This window comes from Orcinus orca, chromosome 7, assembly GCF_937001465.1.
Source record: "Orcinus orca chromosome 7, mOrcOrc1.1, whole genome shotgun sequence".
NCBI classification, from domain to species: Eukaryota; Metazoa; Chordata; class Mammalia; order Artiodactyla; family Delphinidae; genus Orcinus; species Orcinus orca.
In genome coordinates, this window is record NC_064565.1 from 31,587,115 (window position 1) to 31,606,685 (window position 19,571).

The following is a 19,571-nucleotide window of genomic DNA, read 5'->3' on the forward strand; positions in this document are numbered from 1 at the left end:
ACTTTATATTTATTTATTTATTTATACTTAGATATTAATTTGAGTTTTGAAAAGTTATCTACCTATATATAGATATAATACAAAATTTCATTTTCAATAGGAATGGGAATGTTATAGAACATTTTTAAAATAAAAAAAGGGACATTGGGGGACTTCCCTGGTGGTCCAGTGTTTAATACTCCACACTTCTACTGCAGGGGGTGCGGGTTTGATCCCTGGTTGGGGAACTAAGATCCCCACCTGCTGCACAGCTCGGCCAAAAAATTAAAATTAAATAATAATTAAAAAAAATAATAAACAAAATAAATAATAACAATAATATTGGCTTTAATAAAGAGCTGGGAATTATAACTGACATTAGATATTGGACACAGGAACATTAGAAATTAATGTAGCCTTTTGGGGTCTGAGTTTCCTAATTTGTGAAATAATACTGGATTATTCCAGTTAATGGTGGAAAAATTTCCAGTTCACTTAACTTTTTAGTGACTACTTATGCTGACATTGATTTTTAAATCAAACATTTAAATTGTTAAATTAAAATGTTTTACATGTTTTATAAAGTTGAAACCACAGTGCCTTTTCTTTGGTGACAGGATATGGTTTTGAACTGACTAATTCAAACTTAACATGTCGTCAGAAAATTCACTTTTCTGGGCATCAAAACTTATTCTAAGTTTCAGAGTTCGGGCTCTCTAGGTTTCATAGCATAAATAAAACTATATTATCAAAGAGTATATAGCATAGACATTTACAGATTAGGTAGAAGATATAGATGGATGGATAGATATATAATAGATAGATCGAGAGAGAGAGAGAGATGATAGATAGATCTATTTCTTGATTCATTTATGGAATGAAATAACTGATTCTATAAGGAGAAAGAAAATATTTGGTGCCATAAAAAATAGGACATCAAATATTCTTGTGTTTGATCTTACTTTTAATTGACTAATTAAAAAAAAACTATTTTTCCTATTGTCAGTCAAAAGAGTTCATGTCAAAAAAAAAAAAAAAAAAAAAAGAGTTCATGTCATCAGAACGTGTTTATCTAGAAGACAGATTATCCTGTATCCTTCTCATTCTAAAGATAGGTCTTAGGACTTATTTTTTCTGCCTGGGAATACACTCTGAAAAAAAACCAAACCAAACCAAAAAAAAAAAAAAAAAGAACTCTGGACAAAGTTTCTAAAAGAATGTCAAAAGTAAGAAACATCAGCAATTGCAATCTCTAGGAATATAAACAACATCTCTTCTGGAAGGGTTTGTGTCACTCAGGTAGCAGATGCCTTCCAAGAAATGATTAACACTTACAGGGTAACACCAGGGAGAAAGGCTATAATCATGCTGTCTTAGCCCCTGTCAACATTAGTTATTGTTTCATCTACTGGAACAACAGATATAGAACAGAAATAAAAATAAAACAGAATGAAATTATTATGTTTTTTTCCCTAATAACTAGATCACACAAAAGCATTCAATTGTATATTGTTAGACAGAGAATGCTTTCCTCAATAAAATTTATAGGTAGGACCACCATACAAGTTAATGTGTATTTAAAATTTAAAAAAAACCCAGCCAATTATTGTATATTTTTATCAATACAGGTCAGATTTAAACTGTGTGTACTTGTATTTTATTATGACCTCACCATAAGATGAAACAGAAAAATAAAATCTAACTCTGAGTTTGACAAAAGAAATTAAACCTATGAATGAATTTGTTTAGCTAAATATTATCACATAACTATAATAGAAAAGGTAAAATGTATTTTAAAAAACACATTTTTTTTCTGATTTCTCTTTTGATGTTTGAAAGGATCTCTTTCCCTAATCTACTGATTAGTAATGGGTTCTATAATATTCCTCTAATAAACTAAGTGACTGGTAAATAGTATATCAGTATTTTTCAAATCCCTACAAACACTTAAGCCCATGGCATACCATGTTAAAAAAAAAAAAAAGATTTCCTGATAAGAACAAAGCTACATAACTGTGTTCCATTCTAAAGATTTATAATGTACATGAGCATTTAAAGGCTTTAAGATGTAATGCAGGAATTAAGCCTATCAGACTGTTTAAACCAGAGTTTAAAAACAGTGCTTGACCACAGTTTAATTCCTATGGAAATTCAAGAGAAGAAGGGCTCTTCAAACACACTTTGGGAGAGGAATAGCACTGTACTGACTTTGTAGGCTCAAAATGCCTAGATTTACAAGAATCTCTCCAAACTTTATCAATTAACTTAATAAACAGCTTGCTTTCTTTTCATTAAAGAAGATGCTCTCTCAAATATTTCAGATTTTAATGTCTAGCTTCTTTCCAATCTGTCACCTCCCCTGGGGATATCTGATCTCTCTCTCTATATGCTCTATGATCATCTGTGTCATGCAAAGCTAGAAAATATACATCTATGCAAAGGAAATGTTTCTTTCTGAAATTATTTCTCTGGCCACTCATTTATATTCCATTGTCTCAGTTCTTTTTGACTTTATAAATTAAACAACGTTTTACATCTCTTCTTATATTTCTTGGCATTTTAAGTCTTTCATAGACTATTTTAACCTTCTATATTTTTACTTCCTAAATGTCATTCTTTTTAACTCCATGATTATACCCCATCACACATTTCTGCAGTGCCTTGTACAGTGTATTCCAAAAATGTAAAAATGAAATTCATTATGTTGGTTACTTGATCTATTTTAAATAGATCATACATGTGTAGATAATACATGCATGTGTATTATATGTATATATGTGTACACATATATACATGTGTATACACATATATACATGTGTATTATATGTATATATGTGTATAATACATACATATAATACATACAATACATACTATGTATTATCATACATGTGTAGATAATACATGCATGTGTATTATATGTATATATGTGTGTGTGTATATATATATATGTAATTGGATGGATATATATCAATTACATTAGTATTTTTGCCCAAGGGGAACCATACAGGAGTGAGGAACAGACATAGTAGGAAAGACACACACACATAAACAAAAGGGCCTGGTACAGAGAGATCGAATGAAGATTAGAATGAATGAACTGGTTACATGCAAGTTTTTCAGATAAGGAGCTCTTAGGTTCTGTGAGGATTTAAAAAGAAATCTGTTCCAGAAGGTATCCTTTGATTTCCAAGACTTAAACTCAAGTGGATAGGCACAAATCAAATTAATAATTGATATTGTTCACACTTTTGTACATGTAATTAAAAATATAAAACTGGGGAGTGAATGGATAGGGTATTAGACAAATTGGTCCACTTTTTCAACTGTTATCAGATAATAGAAGAGTTTTTAGAGTTTCTGAGACTTCTATAATATTATGCCATATCCCCAGAATATTTTTTTCAGAATAAGTAGTATTTCTTTCTTCCTCAGGAAATATCCTTTTTTAAAATCTTGAAACATAAGCCAGATTGCATATTTAACCTTTTCTAAAGATAATAGGAGATGACCTAGCTCCTCAGTTATACTCTCAGCCTCAAAATTCTACGCTTATATTAGTAATAGATTATATAAACAGCTGATTGTTCACGAAAACAGGCAATTTAAAGTGTAATAAGTATTCAGAAATTCATGTCAATTAAAAAATGGAATTCAGGAACAGATAACAAGTTCTAGTTGTAAAATCATGACTAAAATATAGGAAACAATGGATATCACAAAGAGTATATAAGTTGGTGATAAATTCAAGGTACCCATGATCAACACTGGCAATAGAATCTGGAAAACCAGCAAAATAGTGAGATTCATGTAAGAACGTAATAAACATTGAAATATTTTCCCAATTTTTAGGCCCAACCAGAAATTTTGATGGTAAAGCTGATTTACTGGAGAAGAGGAAAAGGATTATGTAGTTCTAACTTTGAGACAAAATGGATCAATGTTGTATGGGGGAATACACCCGTATCCTTTAAAGTAATGTTCTCTACTCAACATTGTCATCTCTACAGGACAGAAATCTTTCTGTCCAGCTTTACTGGCATATAATTTACATATAACATTATGTAAGTTTAAAGTATAGAACATAATGATTTGATATATGTATATACTACAAAATGATTACCACAATAAGTTTAGTTAATATATCCATCACTTCACATAGTTACAATTTTTTTTTGGCGGTAAAAACTATAAAAATATACTCTCTTAGCCACTTCAAATGTACAATATAGCATTGTTAACTACAACCAGCCAGAAATTATCCTGGTTTAGACTAGGATGGGAAATGGAGAGCTGGAATCATAACTCTGCATATTTTTTTAATGTCAAAAGAAAGCCTTTGAATTATTTAGATCAGAGCTATCTGATTACTGGATCACCTTGAGTAGCTATAAGTATCATACATAACAGTAGACTGAGGAGGGAAAAGAAAACCATGTATATAAAAAATAAGTTAAAGTGGACAAAATGTTGTTAGAAGGAGTTACAGAAGCATTTTCTGTATTAGGCCATAATACAAAATACCACCATATCCAGGATAATGATTTACCTATTTTTCAAAAGCATTACCCACTAAGTTCATTTAGGATTTCTTTGCTGTATTCTGAGCCATATATTTTCACACTATATCCTCATAATAACCCTGAAATTTGCATGTCGGAAAACTAGAATTCATAAAGACTAAGTAATTTGCCTTAGGTCACATGGCCTTTAATTGAAAAGATAGACCAAGAATTTAGGCAAAGAATTCTTTGATCAGAGTTATTACCTTTAGCACAAACTGAACTCATCAGATCTTAGCTGATTATTTCAATTTTCCTTAAGCACTCAACTGTACTATATCACTGCTACTTGAAGTATCCACTCCATAATTAGATGAGGTGCCTATACTAGAATGTAAATCAATGCACTTGTTCCTTCTTCAAGAAACTCACACACACATACATGCACACACACACATACACATATCTATATATATACACACATATATACATATAGGCAATATATGTATATGCAATATGCACATGTATGTATATATACATTTAGTTAGTTGCCCTAAGATAAATATCTATGTTTCACTATATAATATAACGTGTGTATATATACATATTTAATATTATATATGTATGTAAGTATAGATATATATATCTATATTACATATAATATGTAGATATATACGTACAGGTATATACTCAATTGAATTAAACAGTGTGCTTAATGGTATAAATCAGGTGTTAGCAAATATGGCCTGCTGTTTGGTTGCCTGCTTCTGTAAATAAAGTTTTATTGAAATACTGCCACAGCTATTCATACGTATTCTCTATGTTGCTTTAATACCATAAGGCACTATAGTTGTGATAGAGAAAATATGGCCCATGAAGATGGTCCTTCCAGAAGCTCAGTGGAAGAGCTAAGAGCCTCAGGATCATTTTGTCATTCAAGCATGCACTGGTGAAGAGGGGCTGGGGTAGATTCCTCCGGTGGTGTAACAAACCAGACCTTACCCTTCTGAACCCTGAGTTTTCCCAGATGCCAAGGGCTACCGTCCTCATAAGATAAGGTGAGGCACTGGACATTCACCATTCTACAGGCCCTAAATATCTCCTGTAAATGTTCTCCAGGGGCAGCATAAAGACACTCCCATTAACATTTTATTTGGAATTCAGAGAAAAGAGACAGAGAATGAGCCTGTGAAAGGAATTCCACTCTTCTCTCTTCAAAGCTTCTGAGGTTGCTTTGAGGACCCAAACACAGACAGAGGATCATTTCATTACTTTCCAATGTTCTTTTATCCTAGGGCAGCTAACCAATTTCATTTCACATTTTAAAAAATTATAAATAACAATGAAGTTTACGCAAATCACTCTAACAATACCAATTCAATTCATAACTAGGAGAAAATCAGTTATTGTTTCTCCATAAGAGTTGGACTGTCTCCATGGTAGCAAATGCACTTAAGAAAGTTTTCAAAATTTTATCTGCTGTTTTGTTTTTCACTGAACAGATTATTCAGTTGTATTGGTTCGAACAATTAGCTATTTTGAAATCCCTTAATATGCATATTTTAGGCACTCTAAAGCATGTATTTTCCAAATGTATCATTTTCCAAATCCATAATCAAGAAATTCTCAGTTAACTTACATGTCTCTGGGATCCATCATATTCACACCTTTCAATTTTTCCTAGGCTGCCATCTGAGAAATACAGCTTCTCTGCACGGTGGTCAATGGTGAGTCCATTTGGAGTGAGTATGTCTGTACTGACCACCACTTGAGCATTTTTCCCAATCAGAGTAGATCTCATGATACTTGGATGCTGCTCATTCCAGTTGGTCCAAAACATTAAACTAATTAAAATGAAAATTGTGGTAATAGATTAAAATTTTCATTACCAGTAACAACATTAGTAGAAACATGGCAATGTCAAATTATTTAAAAAGAAGCAAAATTATTTATCTCATATTCTATGACCCTTGAGGAAGTTTTAGTAATAAGGGGAAATATGTATATTATAGTTGCATATATTTTTTTCTCAGTTTCTTAAATGACCTAGAAAATATTTCTGAAAAACAATTCTCTCTCAAATAGTAACTTAATTAAACTGAATCAGTTTGATGCATAATAAAGATTTATTTTAATCAGGGACAAAAATAGTTTTTTTAAATTTTCTATGAACTGCAAATATACTCTATCATATTATTATAATGCTTCAGCAGATCCTGTGTTGTTATCATTTTGGACATCGTTCTTAACAATATTTCTCTCCTTCAGTTGGTGAAAATCAAAATCTCTCTCTCCTTCTAGGTTTGCTTTTTAAATTCTGCATTCTTCTCTGTTTATGTTTTAGAGCAATTACTAAACTCCTATATTTATTTAATGTCTTTTTTCCCTCCTCTGTTTATCAGTGTGATTTTTCTATAAATTACAGTGCTGTTTCTAGAATTCCAGGGGTCACTCTCAAATCCTTAAACATAGTATCTGTTACTTACAGATTTTCTAGAATATTTTAAATCAGTGTTTGTCAAACTATTCTTTGAAGAAGGCCTAGGAGTCTATGGAAGCCTTTAAAGGTCACTGGAAGAGTGGAGAGGCTATAGGGTTCCAGTCTCCAAGGCCTGCTTTTACTGAAACAGCTCTTCTTTCTCCCCCTTTATATTTAGGAGTATCCCTAAGAGTTTACTTGAAGATCAGTTTTTGAACTGAAGAAAAGAAGAAAAGAATGGAGGGAGGGAGGGAGGGTGGAAGGGGAGAAGGAAGGAAAAAGGGAGGAAGGGAGAGAGGGAAGAAAGAAAGGAAGAAGGGAAGGAGGGAGGCTGACAGGCAGGCTGCTATACATTTTGAAAAAATATGTTTAATAAATACAGAGAAAAACTAATTGGAATAATATTTCATATTTACAACAAGATTGCATATATCATTCCTATGTAAAGACATGTAAAGACAATGTAGGATTATAGCCAACATAATTATTCAATATATGTTTTTTAAGTATTATGCAAAAACTTATTACTAGACAATACTCAACTTCACACACACACAAAAAAACCTTTCTACTTGCTAATTAAAAAAAGTAACCCCACCAATTAGGGAAAGCTGGGTCATCTATGCTCTTTATTAAAATACTTCATAGCATTTTTTTTTTTTTTTACTTCATAGCATTTTAATCTATTCTATGGAACATAAAAGTGTTCTAAGTGAGAAAGTGTCAAAATAGTTTGTCCTATGAATCAAGAAATTTGCCAAAAAAAAAAAAATGGCATTCCACTTTCTTAAATCATGCAGTAGTTTTAACCACATCTTGTAACTTTTAAAATGAAAAATTTAGTTTAAAAAGTTATCCAGGGCTTCCCTGGTGGTGCAGTGGTTGAGAGTCCGCCTGCCGATGCAGGGGACACAGGTTTGTGCCCCGGTCAGGGAAGATCCCACATGCCACGGAGCGGCTGGGCCCGTGAGCCATGGCCGCTGAGCCTGCGCGTCCGGAGCCTGCGCTCCGGAACAGGAGAGGTCACAACAGTGAGAGGCCCGCGTACCGCAAAAGAAAAAAAAAAGTTATCCAAATAATATGAGGTATTAAATACACAATTTATTTGCAATATTTTTCTAGATTGTGGGCTTTAGAATTACAGAATTTCCAAGGTATTAGTACTTCTTTAGTTTCACCCTTTCACATATAAGAAAACAGAGGCCAGAGAGCTTGAATATTAGTTATAGTTACATAGCCAAGTTTTGAACTCAAGTAGTGTTTCATCTAGAAATTGATTTGATTTTAAAATTTCTGTTAATCAACTAACATATGAAAGTGATTTGAAGGTGTCATTAATATGTTTAATGATAAAAATATTTTTATACTTTAAAGTTTAATTACATATAATTTTCCAATTAAAATACTTTAGTGTGTTTAAATCTAATTTACAGTTCACCATATATAAGATGAAAGTGTAATTTTAGACTATGTAACTGATAATTATAGGATAAAGCACTTATCAATTAAAATTAATCATGTATAATATCATCAGTGATCTCCCTCATGTTTACCTGAAAATTGTCTTATAAATTCCTTTGATCAACTTTAGGATATTTATTATTGTCCTAAGACTCTCCTGGTGGATCAGTGTAGCTGACTCAACAACAAGCCCTACTGACAGGGCAGTGGTGTGAGCAGAACTAGCTCTGCCCAGGCATCTAGAGGCCTGTGTCCACCTGAACTAAGTAACCAAATCTGTGTGAGGAGTCAACCTTCTCTTCACCTGCATCTCTCAAACTTTAGAGTCTTAATTTATAAGTTCAATATGTTTAATTAAGTAAAGTAAGTCAATTCTCATCTCTAGTTCTATAAGAGTATCCAGATTGAGTTATTCTCACACTGAGTAATTCATGTGCACTTTTCTTCTCTAAAGTGATCAGGGTTAGTGTTTATCAGTCATTGTTTTTTATTCTTCCATTTTTCTTCAACACACCTAAAATAAGTTCTTCTATTTCTGCTCAGTGAAACCAGATTGGTCTAATTTCTGTGTCCTTGTTTAGTTTAAGAGTAAAAGCACTTTCTAGTAGTTAACAAATATTCCTACCATATTGCATAAGAGTGAAACTCCATAGACATATTTGTTTTCTACTTAACCTGGGCTTCATTCTTCAGTTTTCATATAATTGTGTTCTTTATAGCATCCCCCGAAACATAACTTTTTTCTAATTTGTTCTATTTTTTATACATTTTATACTATAGCCTGAACATTTTTTCTTGCCATGAATTCTTCATAAGTATTATTATAAATACCTGCACAATATATCATCAAACCAATGTGGACCATGTAGACTATTGTCAAGTATCTAATGTTGAAATTATAGCTGCACACAAAGATCTATTGCTGTTATTTATTTCCTCTGTATTTCAATTGGACAGATCCCCAATTGTTAAAATTACTTAATTGAATTACAGAAACACCTTTTAGGTTTCAATACTTGTTAATAGTGTTATTTTTGTTTCAAATTTATGATTTCAATCAGTGATGCATTAATGTCTTTTACATATATGAAAAATGTCTATTCAATCACAGTATTGTCTCTATTTTCCCTTTCATCCTTTAATTTTGTTTTTACTGAATCTCTCATGGAGGTGATGCCTGGCATTTAAAGAGTTCAGATTTCAATTATCCACATTTATAATAAAAAAGAGTCTTATAAAAAACAGTTTTATGAATTGTGAAAAGAGAACTTCAAAGGAAATCTGTATTTTTAATGCTAATTCTCTTTAAAATTAATATAACTTTGATAGTCTTTGACTTATAATTATAATGAAGAAATACAAATTTCTTACTTTTGGCATTCATCTAGGGCTAGCACATGAGGATGGTCATCCTCTGACATGGCAATGACGGCTTCCCTATCAAATGCTCCAGGCCGAGTCTGGTCCACTGTGTGCCTGGTGATGGATGAGGTAGTGGAGCTGGTCCAGTACAGTGTATCCCAGGCTCTGTGATAGGCAAGTCCTTCAACAGAACCCACATCTGATAGGGGAAAGAAAAGAAAAAAATTATACTTTTATCTACAAAAGACTTGGCTTCTGAACAGAAAAAGCAAAAATATAATAATTATAATGCCTATATAATGCTACATAATGCCTACAATGACAGCTGATTACACACTGTAAAACTGAGCTGTGAACTGCTCATGGAGAATTTATACAAAAACATGCGTTAAAGACTGAATATTCTTATCCAAAAAAACCTTAATTAAGTAATTGCCTTTTATTTAGGAAAATGGTGGCTCTCTTTTATTTTGACATTTTAGTAATTAATTTTCAAAAAGTATCCAGTGTGCAAGAATTTAGCGATGCTTTTGAAAATCATATGTCAGAGATACCATTTAAGTACAATCATAATGAGTTTTATCTTGATACTATATCTAGAGACATCAAGGAAAAACAAACACATCAAAAGCTACAACAAAGTATCAAAAAGCCAAAATACAACTCTACACTTGCAACTATCAAACCATGGTAGAGAATGTTTTAATAAGTTAATGTAATCAATTTTTTTTATCCTATTCGACTAATGTGATACAAAAACAAAAGAAAATTAATTGTGAGCTAAGGCATGCTTTAATGTTGACAGAAAAAGATAAATGGTAGTACCCATAGTCTAATACATAAAAGTGACAATACAAAAAACAAAAGTAATTATTTCTTTTTTTTTTTTTACATCTCTATTGGAGTATAATTGCTTTACAATGGTGTGTTAGTTTCTGCTTTATAACAAAGTGAATCAGTTATACATATACATATGTTCCCATATCTCTTCCCTCTTGCGTCTCCCTCCCTCCCACCCTCCCTATCCCACCTCTCCAGGCGGTCACAAAGCACGGAGCTGATCTCCCTGTGCTATGCCGCTGCTTCCCACTAGCTATCTACCTTATGTTTGGTAGTGTATATATGTCCATGCCTCTCTCTCGCTTTGTCACAGCTTACCCTTCCCCCTCCCCATATCCTCAAGTCCATTCTCTAGTAGGTCTGTGTCTTTATTCCTGTCTTACCCCTAGGTTCTTCATTACATTTTTTAAAATTGTGTTTCCAATCACTAGGATAACATAAGTGACTGGTTTATTTTTCATAGAGGTGCTTTGAGTACATCTTTAAGTATAACCAAATTATTATAGTTTTTCCTTCATATTGTCTGTTTTTCTCAGAGTTAGTACTCAGCATATTTAATTTAAGAAAGAATATATATATATATAACTTTGGCAGTCATCCTGAGAAATTAACATTATAACAGGCAGAGTCTTTCTATTGCTTTTCTCTTAAGGAATCTCAAAAGAATTATTAAGCTCTTCTGGAAACAGGTAGATGAAAAGAGCTGTTTTCAGGTTTGAGATGGGTAAATGTTTACTTTGGTGGTCAGTAAGATTTAGTGGGAGAACAAAACAATATTAAAACCTTTTGAACTACATTTCTTGAACGTTATTAAAATTTTGTCCTTTTGTTCTTTTTCTACATGCAACAGAGGAAAATCCACTAATGATAAAATTAATATCTGCCATTTATTGGACACTGTCTTTCTGCTAGGAATTGTGTAATTGGTTTGCATACATCACTTTATGTGTAAATCTACTCTGTGAAGTTAGTTTTATTGTTTCTCTTTCCTAAGAAGAAAACTGAAACCTATGGTCACAGAACTAATAGTATTGAAGCAAGATTTTTAACACAGGTCCATGTGCTTCTGTAAGCCTACATTCTTCAGCACCATTATTTAGAGATGGATTTATAGCAGCTATTGCTTATTCTCAATGTACATCAAGCTGGAACCAAACAAATGATTCATTAGATTCAACTTGTCTGACTCTGGGTGAATTGTATCACTAGTAATTTACCATGAATAACCTCTCACACAGTCAACAAAACTACTTATAAGAAATTAATGTGGGTGATTAGTATGGAAACCTAGGCCAGAGATGATGGAAGAAAACATTATAAAACACAATCATAATAAAATCCATTAAGCTTTGCTTATATGAATCATATGGTATTCCTATTTGAGGTGAGTAGGTGAGAGGTTGATAATGGTCAAAAGTATTTCAATTATTAATTAATAAATCATCTATTCCACTGTATTTTTAGCACTTTCACATCATTTCAGAAATGAAGCCAACTCTATTTGTATTATAAGCAGCATTCCACTCTTTCATCATCCACAAATAGAATGAGAAATGGCATGGCTCTGAAAAAATCCAAGCAAATCAAAATTATTAATCCATCCTCATTATGTATCTTCCCCTTCCACTGACTTTGACAGATCTTCTTCATGGCCACTTTTTCCTGCCAAATCAGGAAGAAACCACTTGGTATTACCATTGAGATGAAGCAGATGCTTCTTTTCTATGGCTGACATAGTTCCAAGTTTACTAGAGTACATAATACATCTCACTGTCCAGGTATAATCTCTTTTGTTTTATTTTTTTGTAATAGATGACAACATGACAGTACACTTAATCATAATCTGGTGCTACATTTAAAAATATTTATCTCTTAAAAAGTTATTTAGGGGGGCTTCCCTGGTGGCGCAGTGGTTGGGAGTCCGCCTGCCGATGCAGGGGACACGGGTTCGTGCCCCGGTCCGGGAAGATCCCACATGCCGCGGAGCGGCTGGTCCCGTGAGCCATGGCCGCTGAGCCTGTGTGCCCGGAGCCTGTGCTCTGCAACGGGAAAGGCCACAACAGTGAGAGGCCCGCGTACCGCAAAAAAAAAAAAAAAAAAAAAAAAAAAAGTTATTTAGGGGACTTCCCTGGTGGCGCAGTGGTTAAGAATCCGCCTGCCAATGCAGGAGACATGGGTTCGATCCCTAGTCCGGGAAGATCCCACATGCCATGGAGCAAGTAAGCCCATGTGCCACAACTACTGAGCCTGTGATCTAGAGCCTGCGAGCCACAGCTACTGAGCCTGTGTGCTGCAACTACTGAAGCCTGTGTGCCTAGGGCCCATGCTCCGCAACGAGAAGCCACCGCAATGAGAAGCCCGCGCACCGCAAGTAGCCCCTGCTCGCTGCAACTAGAGAAAGCCCGCATGCAGCAATAAAAACCCAACACAGCCAAAAACAAATATAAATAAACTAATTAATTTTAAAAAAGGTATTTAACTCCCTATAAAAATTATATTTGTCATTAGCAAATGGCCAATTAAAACATAAATGACACCCCATTATATATAAAATAGATAACCACAAAGACCTACTGTATAACACAGGGAACTATACTCAATATTTTGTAATAATGTATAAGGGAAGAAAATCTGAAAAGGACTATATACATATATTTTTTAAAATCATGAAAATATTAAATTTTAAAATCATGAGAATATTTTAGTTGAGATAACATAAAGACATTAATGTCTATTTTATGATAGATATTCCTTCATATTATCTGTTTTTCTCTGAGTTAGTACTCTTAGCATATTTAATTTAAGAAAGAATATATATATATAACTTTGGCAGGCATACTAAGAAATTAACATTATAACAGGCATCATGTGATACATGTGTGTGTGTGTGCATGAACACTAAAGTTCCTGAATCAGTTGAACAGGTAAAATAAGTACTTTGAGTCACTGGTCCTGGCAGATAATTGCGTAGTCTGAAAACTAAAGTAAAATGCCTATTTATTCCATCAACCAGTCCTGAAATATTGAACAGAGTAAATTAATACAGAGTTAACTCAAGAATGTAGAATACAGCGTTGGACCTCAAGGATGTAGAATAGGCATAAGTCAAAAAATAACTATTATGGTGCTATTTTGGCAAGTAGCCAAGGACTTCATGGAGAAAACACCTTCATCTCATCACCACTGAAGAAGAGAAAACAGCTCCTTCCTGCCTGTGCAGTGTTGTAAAGGCAGGATAAGAGTCTACAAAATGGGAAAGCCAGTGAAGTATTCTTGGGAGGGAGCCACATGTACAAAACATTGCCAGTCATATGGCTGGAATAACCGTCACAGATAAATCCTATCACAAAGTTAACAGGAAATAATATTTATCCCAAGGACATGCTACAACTGTAATGGCCTCCTTGTTGAAAGTATAATATTCTCTTATTCACTGGCTTATTTATTTATTTATTTATTTTTCCACTGGCTTATTTTCTAAAGCCAAAGAATATCAGAAAGTTTGTTGCTGGAAATTATGTCAGTAGTATGAAGCATCTCAATCTTGTCTGGAGGATCTCAAGACAGAGAAGCAGGCTCAGTTTACAACCCAGGGACAGAGCTTAAAATAAAAAGTTTCTGGACACAACATTCCACATATATCTTACTATATAGTTTCCAGAGAAACAAGATTCTGGGTCCAGTTCACACTCCAGACCTGATGCTGAACTCTAGAGAGTACACATAGCCTTGTTTTACTTTAAGCCTAACAAAATATTACTTAAATTTTGCCTAAACTCACCTTTTTCTAAAAATCCTCTTATAATTACTTTTCCTTCTCTTTTGGGATAGGGGTGAGATAAGCTACAGCTCTTCTGGTGTACAGTTTCCCTCATTACAATGAGCCAATATTTGATATGGCTAATCTACAGGTTTACTTGACAAAATCGAAAAGACTTTTATCATAAAAATACTCAACAGACTAGGAATAGAAGTGAGTTTCCTCAAATTGACAAAATCAACCTATTAAAACAAACAAACAAACAAACAAAAAAGGCTTATACCTTACTTAGCCATGAAAAAAATGAAAGTTTTCTCCCTAAGACTAGGAACAAGATAAGACAGTCTACTCTTGCCTCTCTATTCAGCATTGTACTGGAAATTCACTCAGGGTAATTGGGAAAATTTTTTAAATTAAAAAAAAAAAGATAGAAAGGAAGGAAGGAATATCATCCTTCCAATCTGGAATATCATTCCAGATTGGAAAACAAGTAAAACCATCTCTTTTTGCAGATGATATACCCTTAGATATACAAAATCTTAAGCAATTCAGTAGAAAATTATTCGAATTATAAAAACAGTCAACCAGGTTGCAGGGTACAAAGCAACATACAAAATACAGTTGTATTTTTTATACAGTAGCAATGAACAATCAAAAAATGAAATTCAGAAGACAATTCCATTTATAACAGCATTTAAAAGAGTAGAAAATATGACAGGCAAATAAAATTAGAAATAACTTTAGCAAAAGAATTATAATCTTAAAACTTCTACCTGAAAAACTACAAAACATCATTGAAAGAAACTAAAGACAAAAAATGGAAAAGTAACTTATGTTAATGACTGGAAGACAATGTTATTAAGATTGCAATAGTTTCCAAACAGATCTACAGATTCAGTGTAATTCCTATCAAAATCCCAGATGGCTTTTTCCCAGAAATCAACAAACTGATCCTAAAATGCACATGAAAATCCAAGGGACTTAAAATAGCCAAAACAATCTTTAAAAAGAAAAACAAACTTAAAGGAGTCAAACTTTCTGATTTTAAAGTTACTACAAAGGTACAGTAGTCAAGATAGTGTGGTACTACCGTAAGGACAGACATATAGATCAGTGAAACAGAATCAATAGTCCAGAAATAAAACCTTATTTTTATGGTAAATTGATTTTTGAAAAAGGTATCAGAAAAATTCAATGGTGAAAAAATAATCTCTTCAACAAATGGTTTACAATGACTATATATCCACATTCAAAAAAATAATGTCCTCATACCATACACACACATCCATTCAAAATGTATCTTAGACCTAAATGTAGAAGGTAAGCTACAAACTCTTAGAATAAAATAAACGTGGGTTAGGCAAAGCCTTCTCAGACATGACACCAAATGCATAAATGACAAATGAAATATAGATAAGCTGGACTTCATCAAAATTAAAAACTTGTGTACTTCAAAAGACACCACCAAGAAAGTAAAAAGTCAACCCCCAGAATGGGAGAAAATATTTGCAAATTATTTATGTGATAATGGTCTTGTGTCCAGAATATATAAAGAATTCTCACAATTCAATAATAAATTAACAACACAATGGAAAAAATGAGCAAATAATTTGAATAGATATTTCTCCAATGAAGGTATACAAATGACTGATAAGGACATGAAAAATGCTCAACATTATAAGCCATCAAAGAAACACAAATCAAAATCACACTTCAGATCCACTATGATGACTGTAATCAAAAAAGATAAGTTTTGACAAAGAAGTGGAGAAATTGGAACCCTCATACATTGCTGGTGGGAATGCAATATAGTACAGCTGCTTTGGAAAACAGTCTGGCAGTTTTCAAAAATTTAAACATATAGTTATTACATGATGTAGCAATTCCACTGTTACATCTATCCAAGAAAAATGAAAACATATATCCACATGCACACAAATGTTCACTGCAGCTTTGTTCATAATAGCCAAAGGCAGAAACAGCCCAAATGTCAACTGATAGATACAAGTGATTAACTAGATGGGTTATTTTTACTTTTCTAACTATTGAACTGGTGAATGGATTGCAATAGATTTCTATGCAGATTGCCTACTATAAATTAGACTTGCCACCCCTTTGTCTGGAGACTTTAGTCATTTTCAGGGTTTTTTTACCCACATTAATTTGTATTAATTAAATTGTATTAATTATTAATTCAATAAAATGATTATCTAAAAGATCTTTTAGATATAGGCTTTTTAAAAATCTCCTCAGATTATTTAAGGTCATTAACAAATCACACACCGAGACTGACATGTACCAGTAAAGGGTACTGCCCAATGTCTGACCTGAACAAATGACATCCATTCAGATTGACCCAGTACAGACTGCCAAATATGTGGAATGTCAGCCCTGATCAACCCTAATTACAGAAATAGCTTTTACCTGTAGACTCTGACCTAAATTTTTATGTTCTTAAATCCTTTAACTGTTAAAAAGCACAACATTTTTTATAGTCTAATTTACTAAAAAGTAAACAAATTAAATATCTACATTACAGTCTAAAAATTTAAACAACGAACAGTTCTACTGGAAAAAATGTTTTTTTGGGGGTAATTAACCACCCAAACAATAGAGAATCTGCTGAGAATTATTAGGAGTTCAGTAAGATGGCAGGCAATAAATAAATAAACCAAAACCCATAGTTCTATTATGTGCAAAGTAACTAGCTAGATATATAATGGAAAGAAGATGTCAATCCAAGTAGCCACTAATGATGTGGGTTCCAGTGAATGAACATGTTAGGGAACCATGGACCAAAACCACCTGCCCTGGCCAGACACAATAATAACTGCTTGCATGAGTTACCTCACAACAGGAGGTCCTGATAAGGAACTCGGAACTAACAAGCTACCACTAGCCAGAAGAATTTGGGAGGGGCCAAAAGGAAGGAGGAGACACCAGCCATAATATGTCCTGCCAACCTCTCAGAAACCTTCACACTGGAATCCACCTTGGCTGAGAGATGTGAGGGCCACCAGAAAGGACTGAATCAGATCACATATGGGTATAAGCAAGATGATTGGCCAGAGACAACCTGGAAACTAACCCCATTACCATAAAACCTGAGACTGTGAACCATGTGGCAGGGCAGTTCTCCTGGGTTCCCTTACCCTGCAGCTCTCTGCCACGGTGCTCCTTCCCAATAAAGTATTTTGCTTTGTCAGCATGTGTGTCTCCTTGGACAATTCATTTCCAAGTGTTAAAAAAGAGCCCACTAGGGCTTCCCTGGTGGCGCAGTGGTTGAGAGTCCGCCTGCCGATGCAGGGGACACGGGTTCGTGCCCCGGTCCGGGAAGATCCCACATGCCGCAGAGCGGCTGGGCCCGTGAGCCATGGCCGCTGAGCCTGCGCGTCCAGAGCCTGTGCTCCGCAACGGGAGAGGCCACAACAGTGAGAGGCCCGCGTACCGCAAAAAAAAAAGAAGAGCCCACTCTCGGGCCCTGGAAGGGGTCCCCTTCCTGCAACAAACATATCTATAAAACTGCATCACCCTTCACCATCTGAATTCGACTCTTCTTGTGCCCAAAGTATTGCAATAAAGCTACCTTTCATGAATGTGGATCCGTTAACTTCAGGCCCTCAGCCCTCTAACAAGAGGAAACCCAACCTCTCTGGAAGACTTTTTATTTTTGCAATCTATCTCTAACAAAGACAGGCTTTTACTATCATCCCAAAGGTTAATTCCCTAGAACTAGAGTATCTCAAATATTTCCATGTTAAAAGAGAGTCTTAGTTTACACTGCATAACAAAAGAGGCCTATTTACTCTCATTCCCAGAACAAAGGAACAATTTGCCCTAAGGGAGTATGGAAGCAAATTGAAACGACTTGAAGCTGTTAAGTAACAGTGTATTTTTTTTTCTTAATCTTACTCCTTGTGTTTTGGGGTTTTTTTCCAGATTTAGAAACATTCAAAGTCTGAATATCAACCTGAACTCCTGACTCAGCTGAAAATTATATTGACTCAAACAGGTCTCAACAAATGCCTCTATCTTGTGTCATCACTAATGTAAGCCAAGACATATAAGAGATGAAAAAATTGAGCATATGGGTAATTATAGTTGTGTCATTTTGTCACCAAGGCTACTGCCCCAGAATCATACCCCTGCCCCTCCCTCAAATGGAAACCAATTGCTCTTATCTAAGTTCCAGGGGGAAGCTGCAAAGAGAAAAACAAGAACTGATTATAACCAGCTAAGCCCCAAATGGTGGAAGATTTCATTTCCAGTAAACCTTGAGCCTCATCATATGGTCACTGTAATACATTTGCATGCTAAATGACACACCCACTAGCGTCATGACAGTTGACAGTTGCCATGACAACAGGAAAAGCTCAAACAAGGAGTGAAAAGGAGTGTTGCCTCAGTTCCTGTACAAACCACACCCCTGTTCTCAGATAAGTCATGAATATTCCTCCCTCTTTCCAAATCCCTCTTTTACCTCGACCCTCCTATGTATATGGTGTCTCAGCCCAAACTGAATTGAGAAGTTGATGTGCAAACTAAGTTCTCAATTCTCCATTCTCTACCACTGAATAAAAATTATGCTGTTCCAGTCTCAGCATCGGTTTTGTGATTGGCTGTGCAAATCCAAGCGGAAAAAGAATCTCTCCAACAGAGACAAATGGACTTGGCCTCAGCTAGGACCCTGGCACGGGTTCAGGCAACCAGTTCAGTAACAAATTCTTCAGGAGTAATTGGAGATAAGCACTGACTCAACCTAAATGAAGCCAACATTGGTATGCCAAGGGCTCCCAGGGAAGGACAAAGACCCTATGGTTTCTAAAATCCTCAGTTATATCATACTTCATCCTCCAGGGCAAGGTGAGGAGATCTGATATGTACAGACTTTCTTTGAGAAATATAATTGCAAGGTGACTTGGAACTCATCCTCATTTGCTTTGTGAGAAAGTGAGGTAAGTCATCAGGCCAAAATCATAAACCAGAACATTATTGAGAAAGAGGTGTATCTGCCCATTCTCAGGGGTCTGGATAAGATCCATCATTTCCCTTAATGAATTCATACTCTGTAAAACAATCTCAACTTATAAACAATTCACTTATAAACATTTAGCATAGACAATAATTTCTTCATATGATATGAGAGAAATTAAGAAAGTTTTCTTACCCATACTAAGACCCTGGTAAACTT

General features: G+C 34.3%; 1 protein-coding gene across 1 annotated transcript in view; it reads right to left on the reverse strand.

Moving 5' to 3' along the window:
- LRP1B (LDL receptor related protein 1B) overlaps positions 1-19,571 on the reverse strand; it is a 1,810,989-nt gene that overhangs the window by 325,399 nt on the left and 1,466,019 nt on the right. The window contains exons 42-43 of the mRNA XM_049711954.1: positions 9,790-9,979; positions 6,118-6,322 (exon numbers count right to left, since the gene is read on the reverse strand). Coding sequence (XP_049567911.1) covers positions 6,118-6,322; positions 9,790-9,979 — 395 coding nt within the window. The remainder of the gene's footprint in view (positions 1-6,117; positions 6,323-9,789; positions 9,980-19,571) is intronic.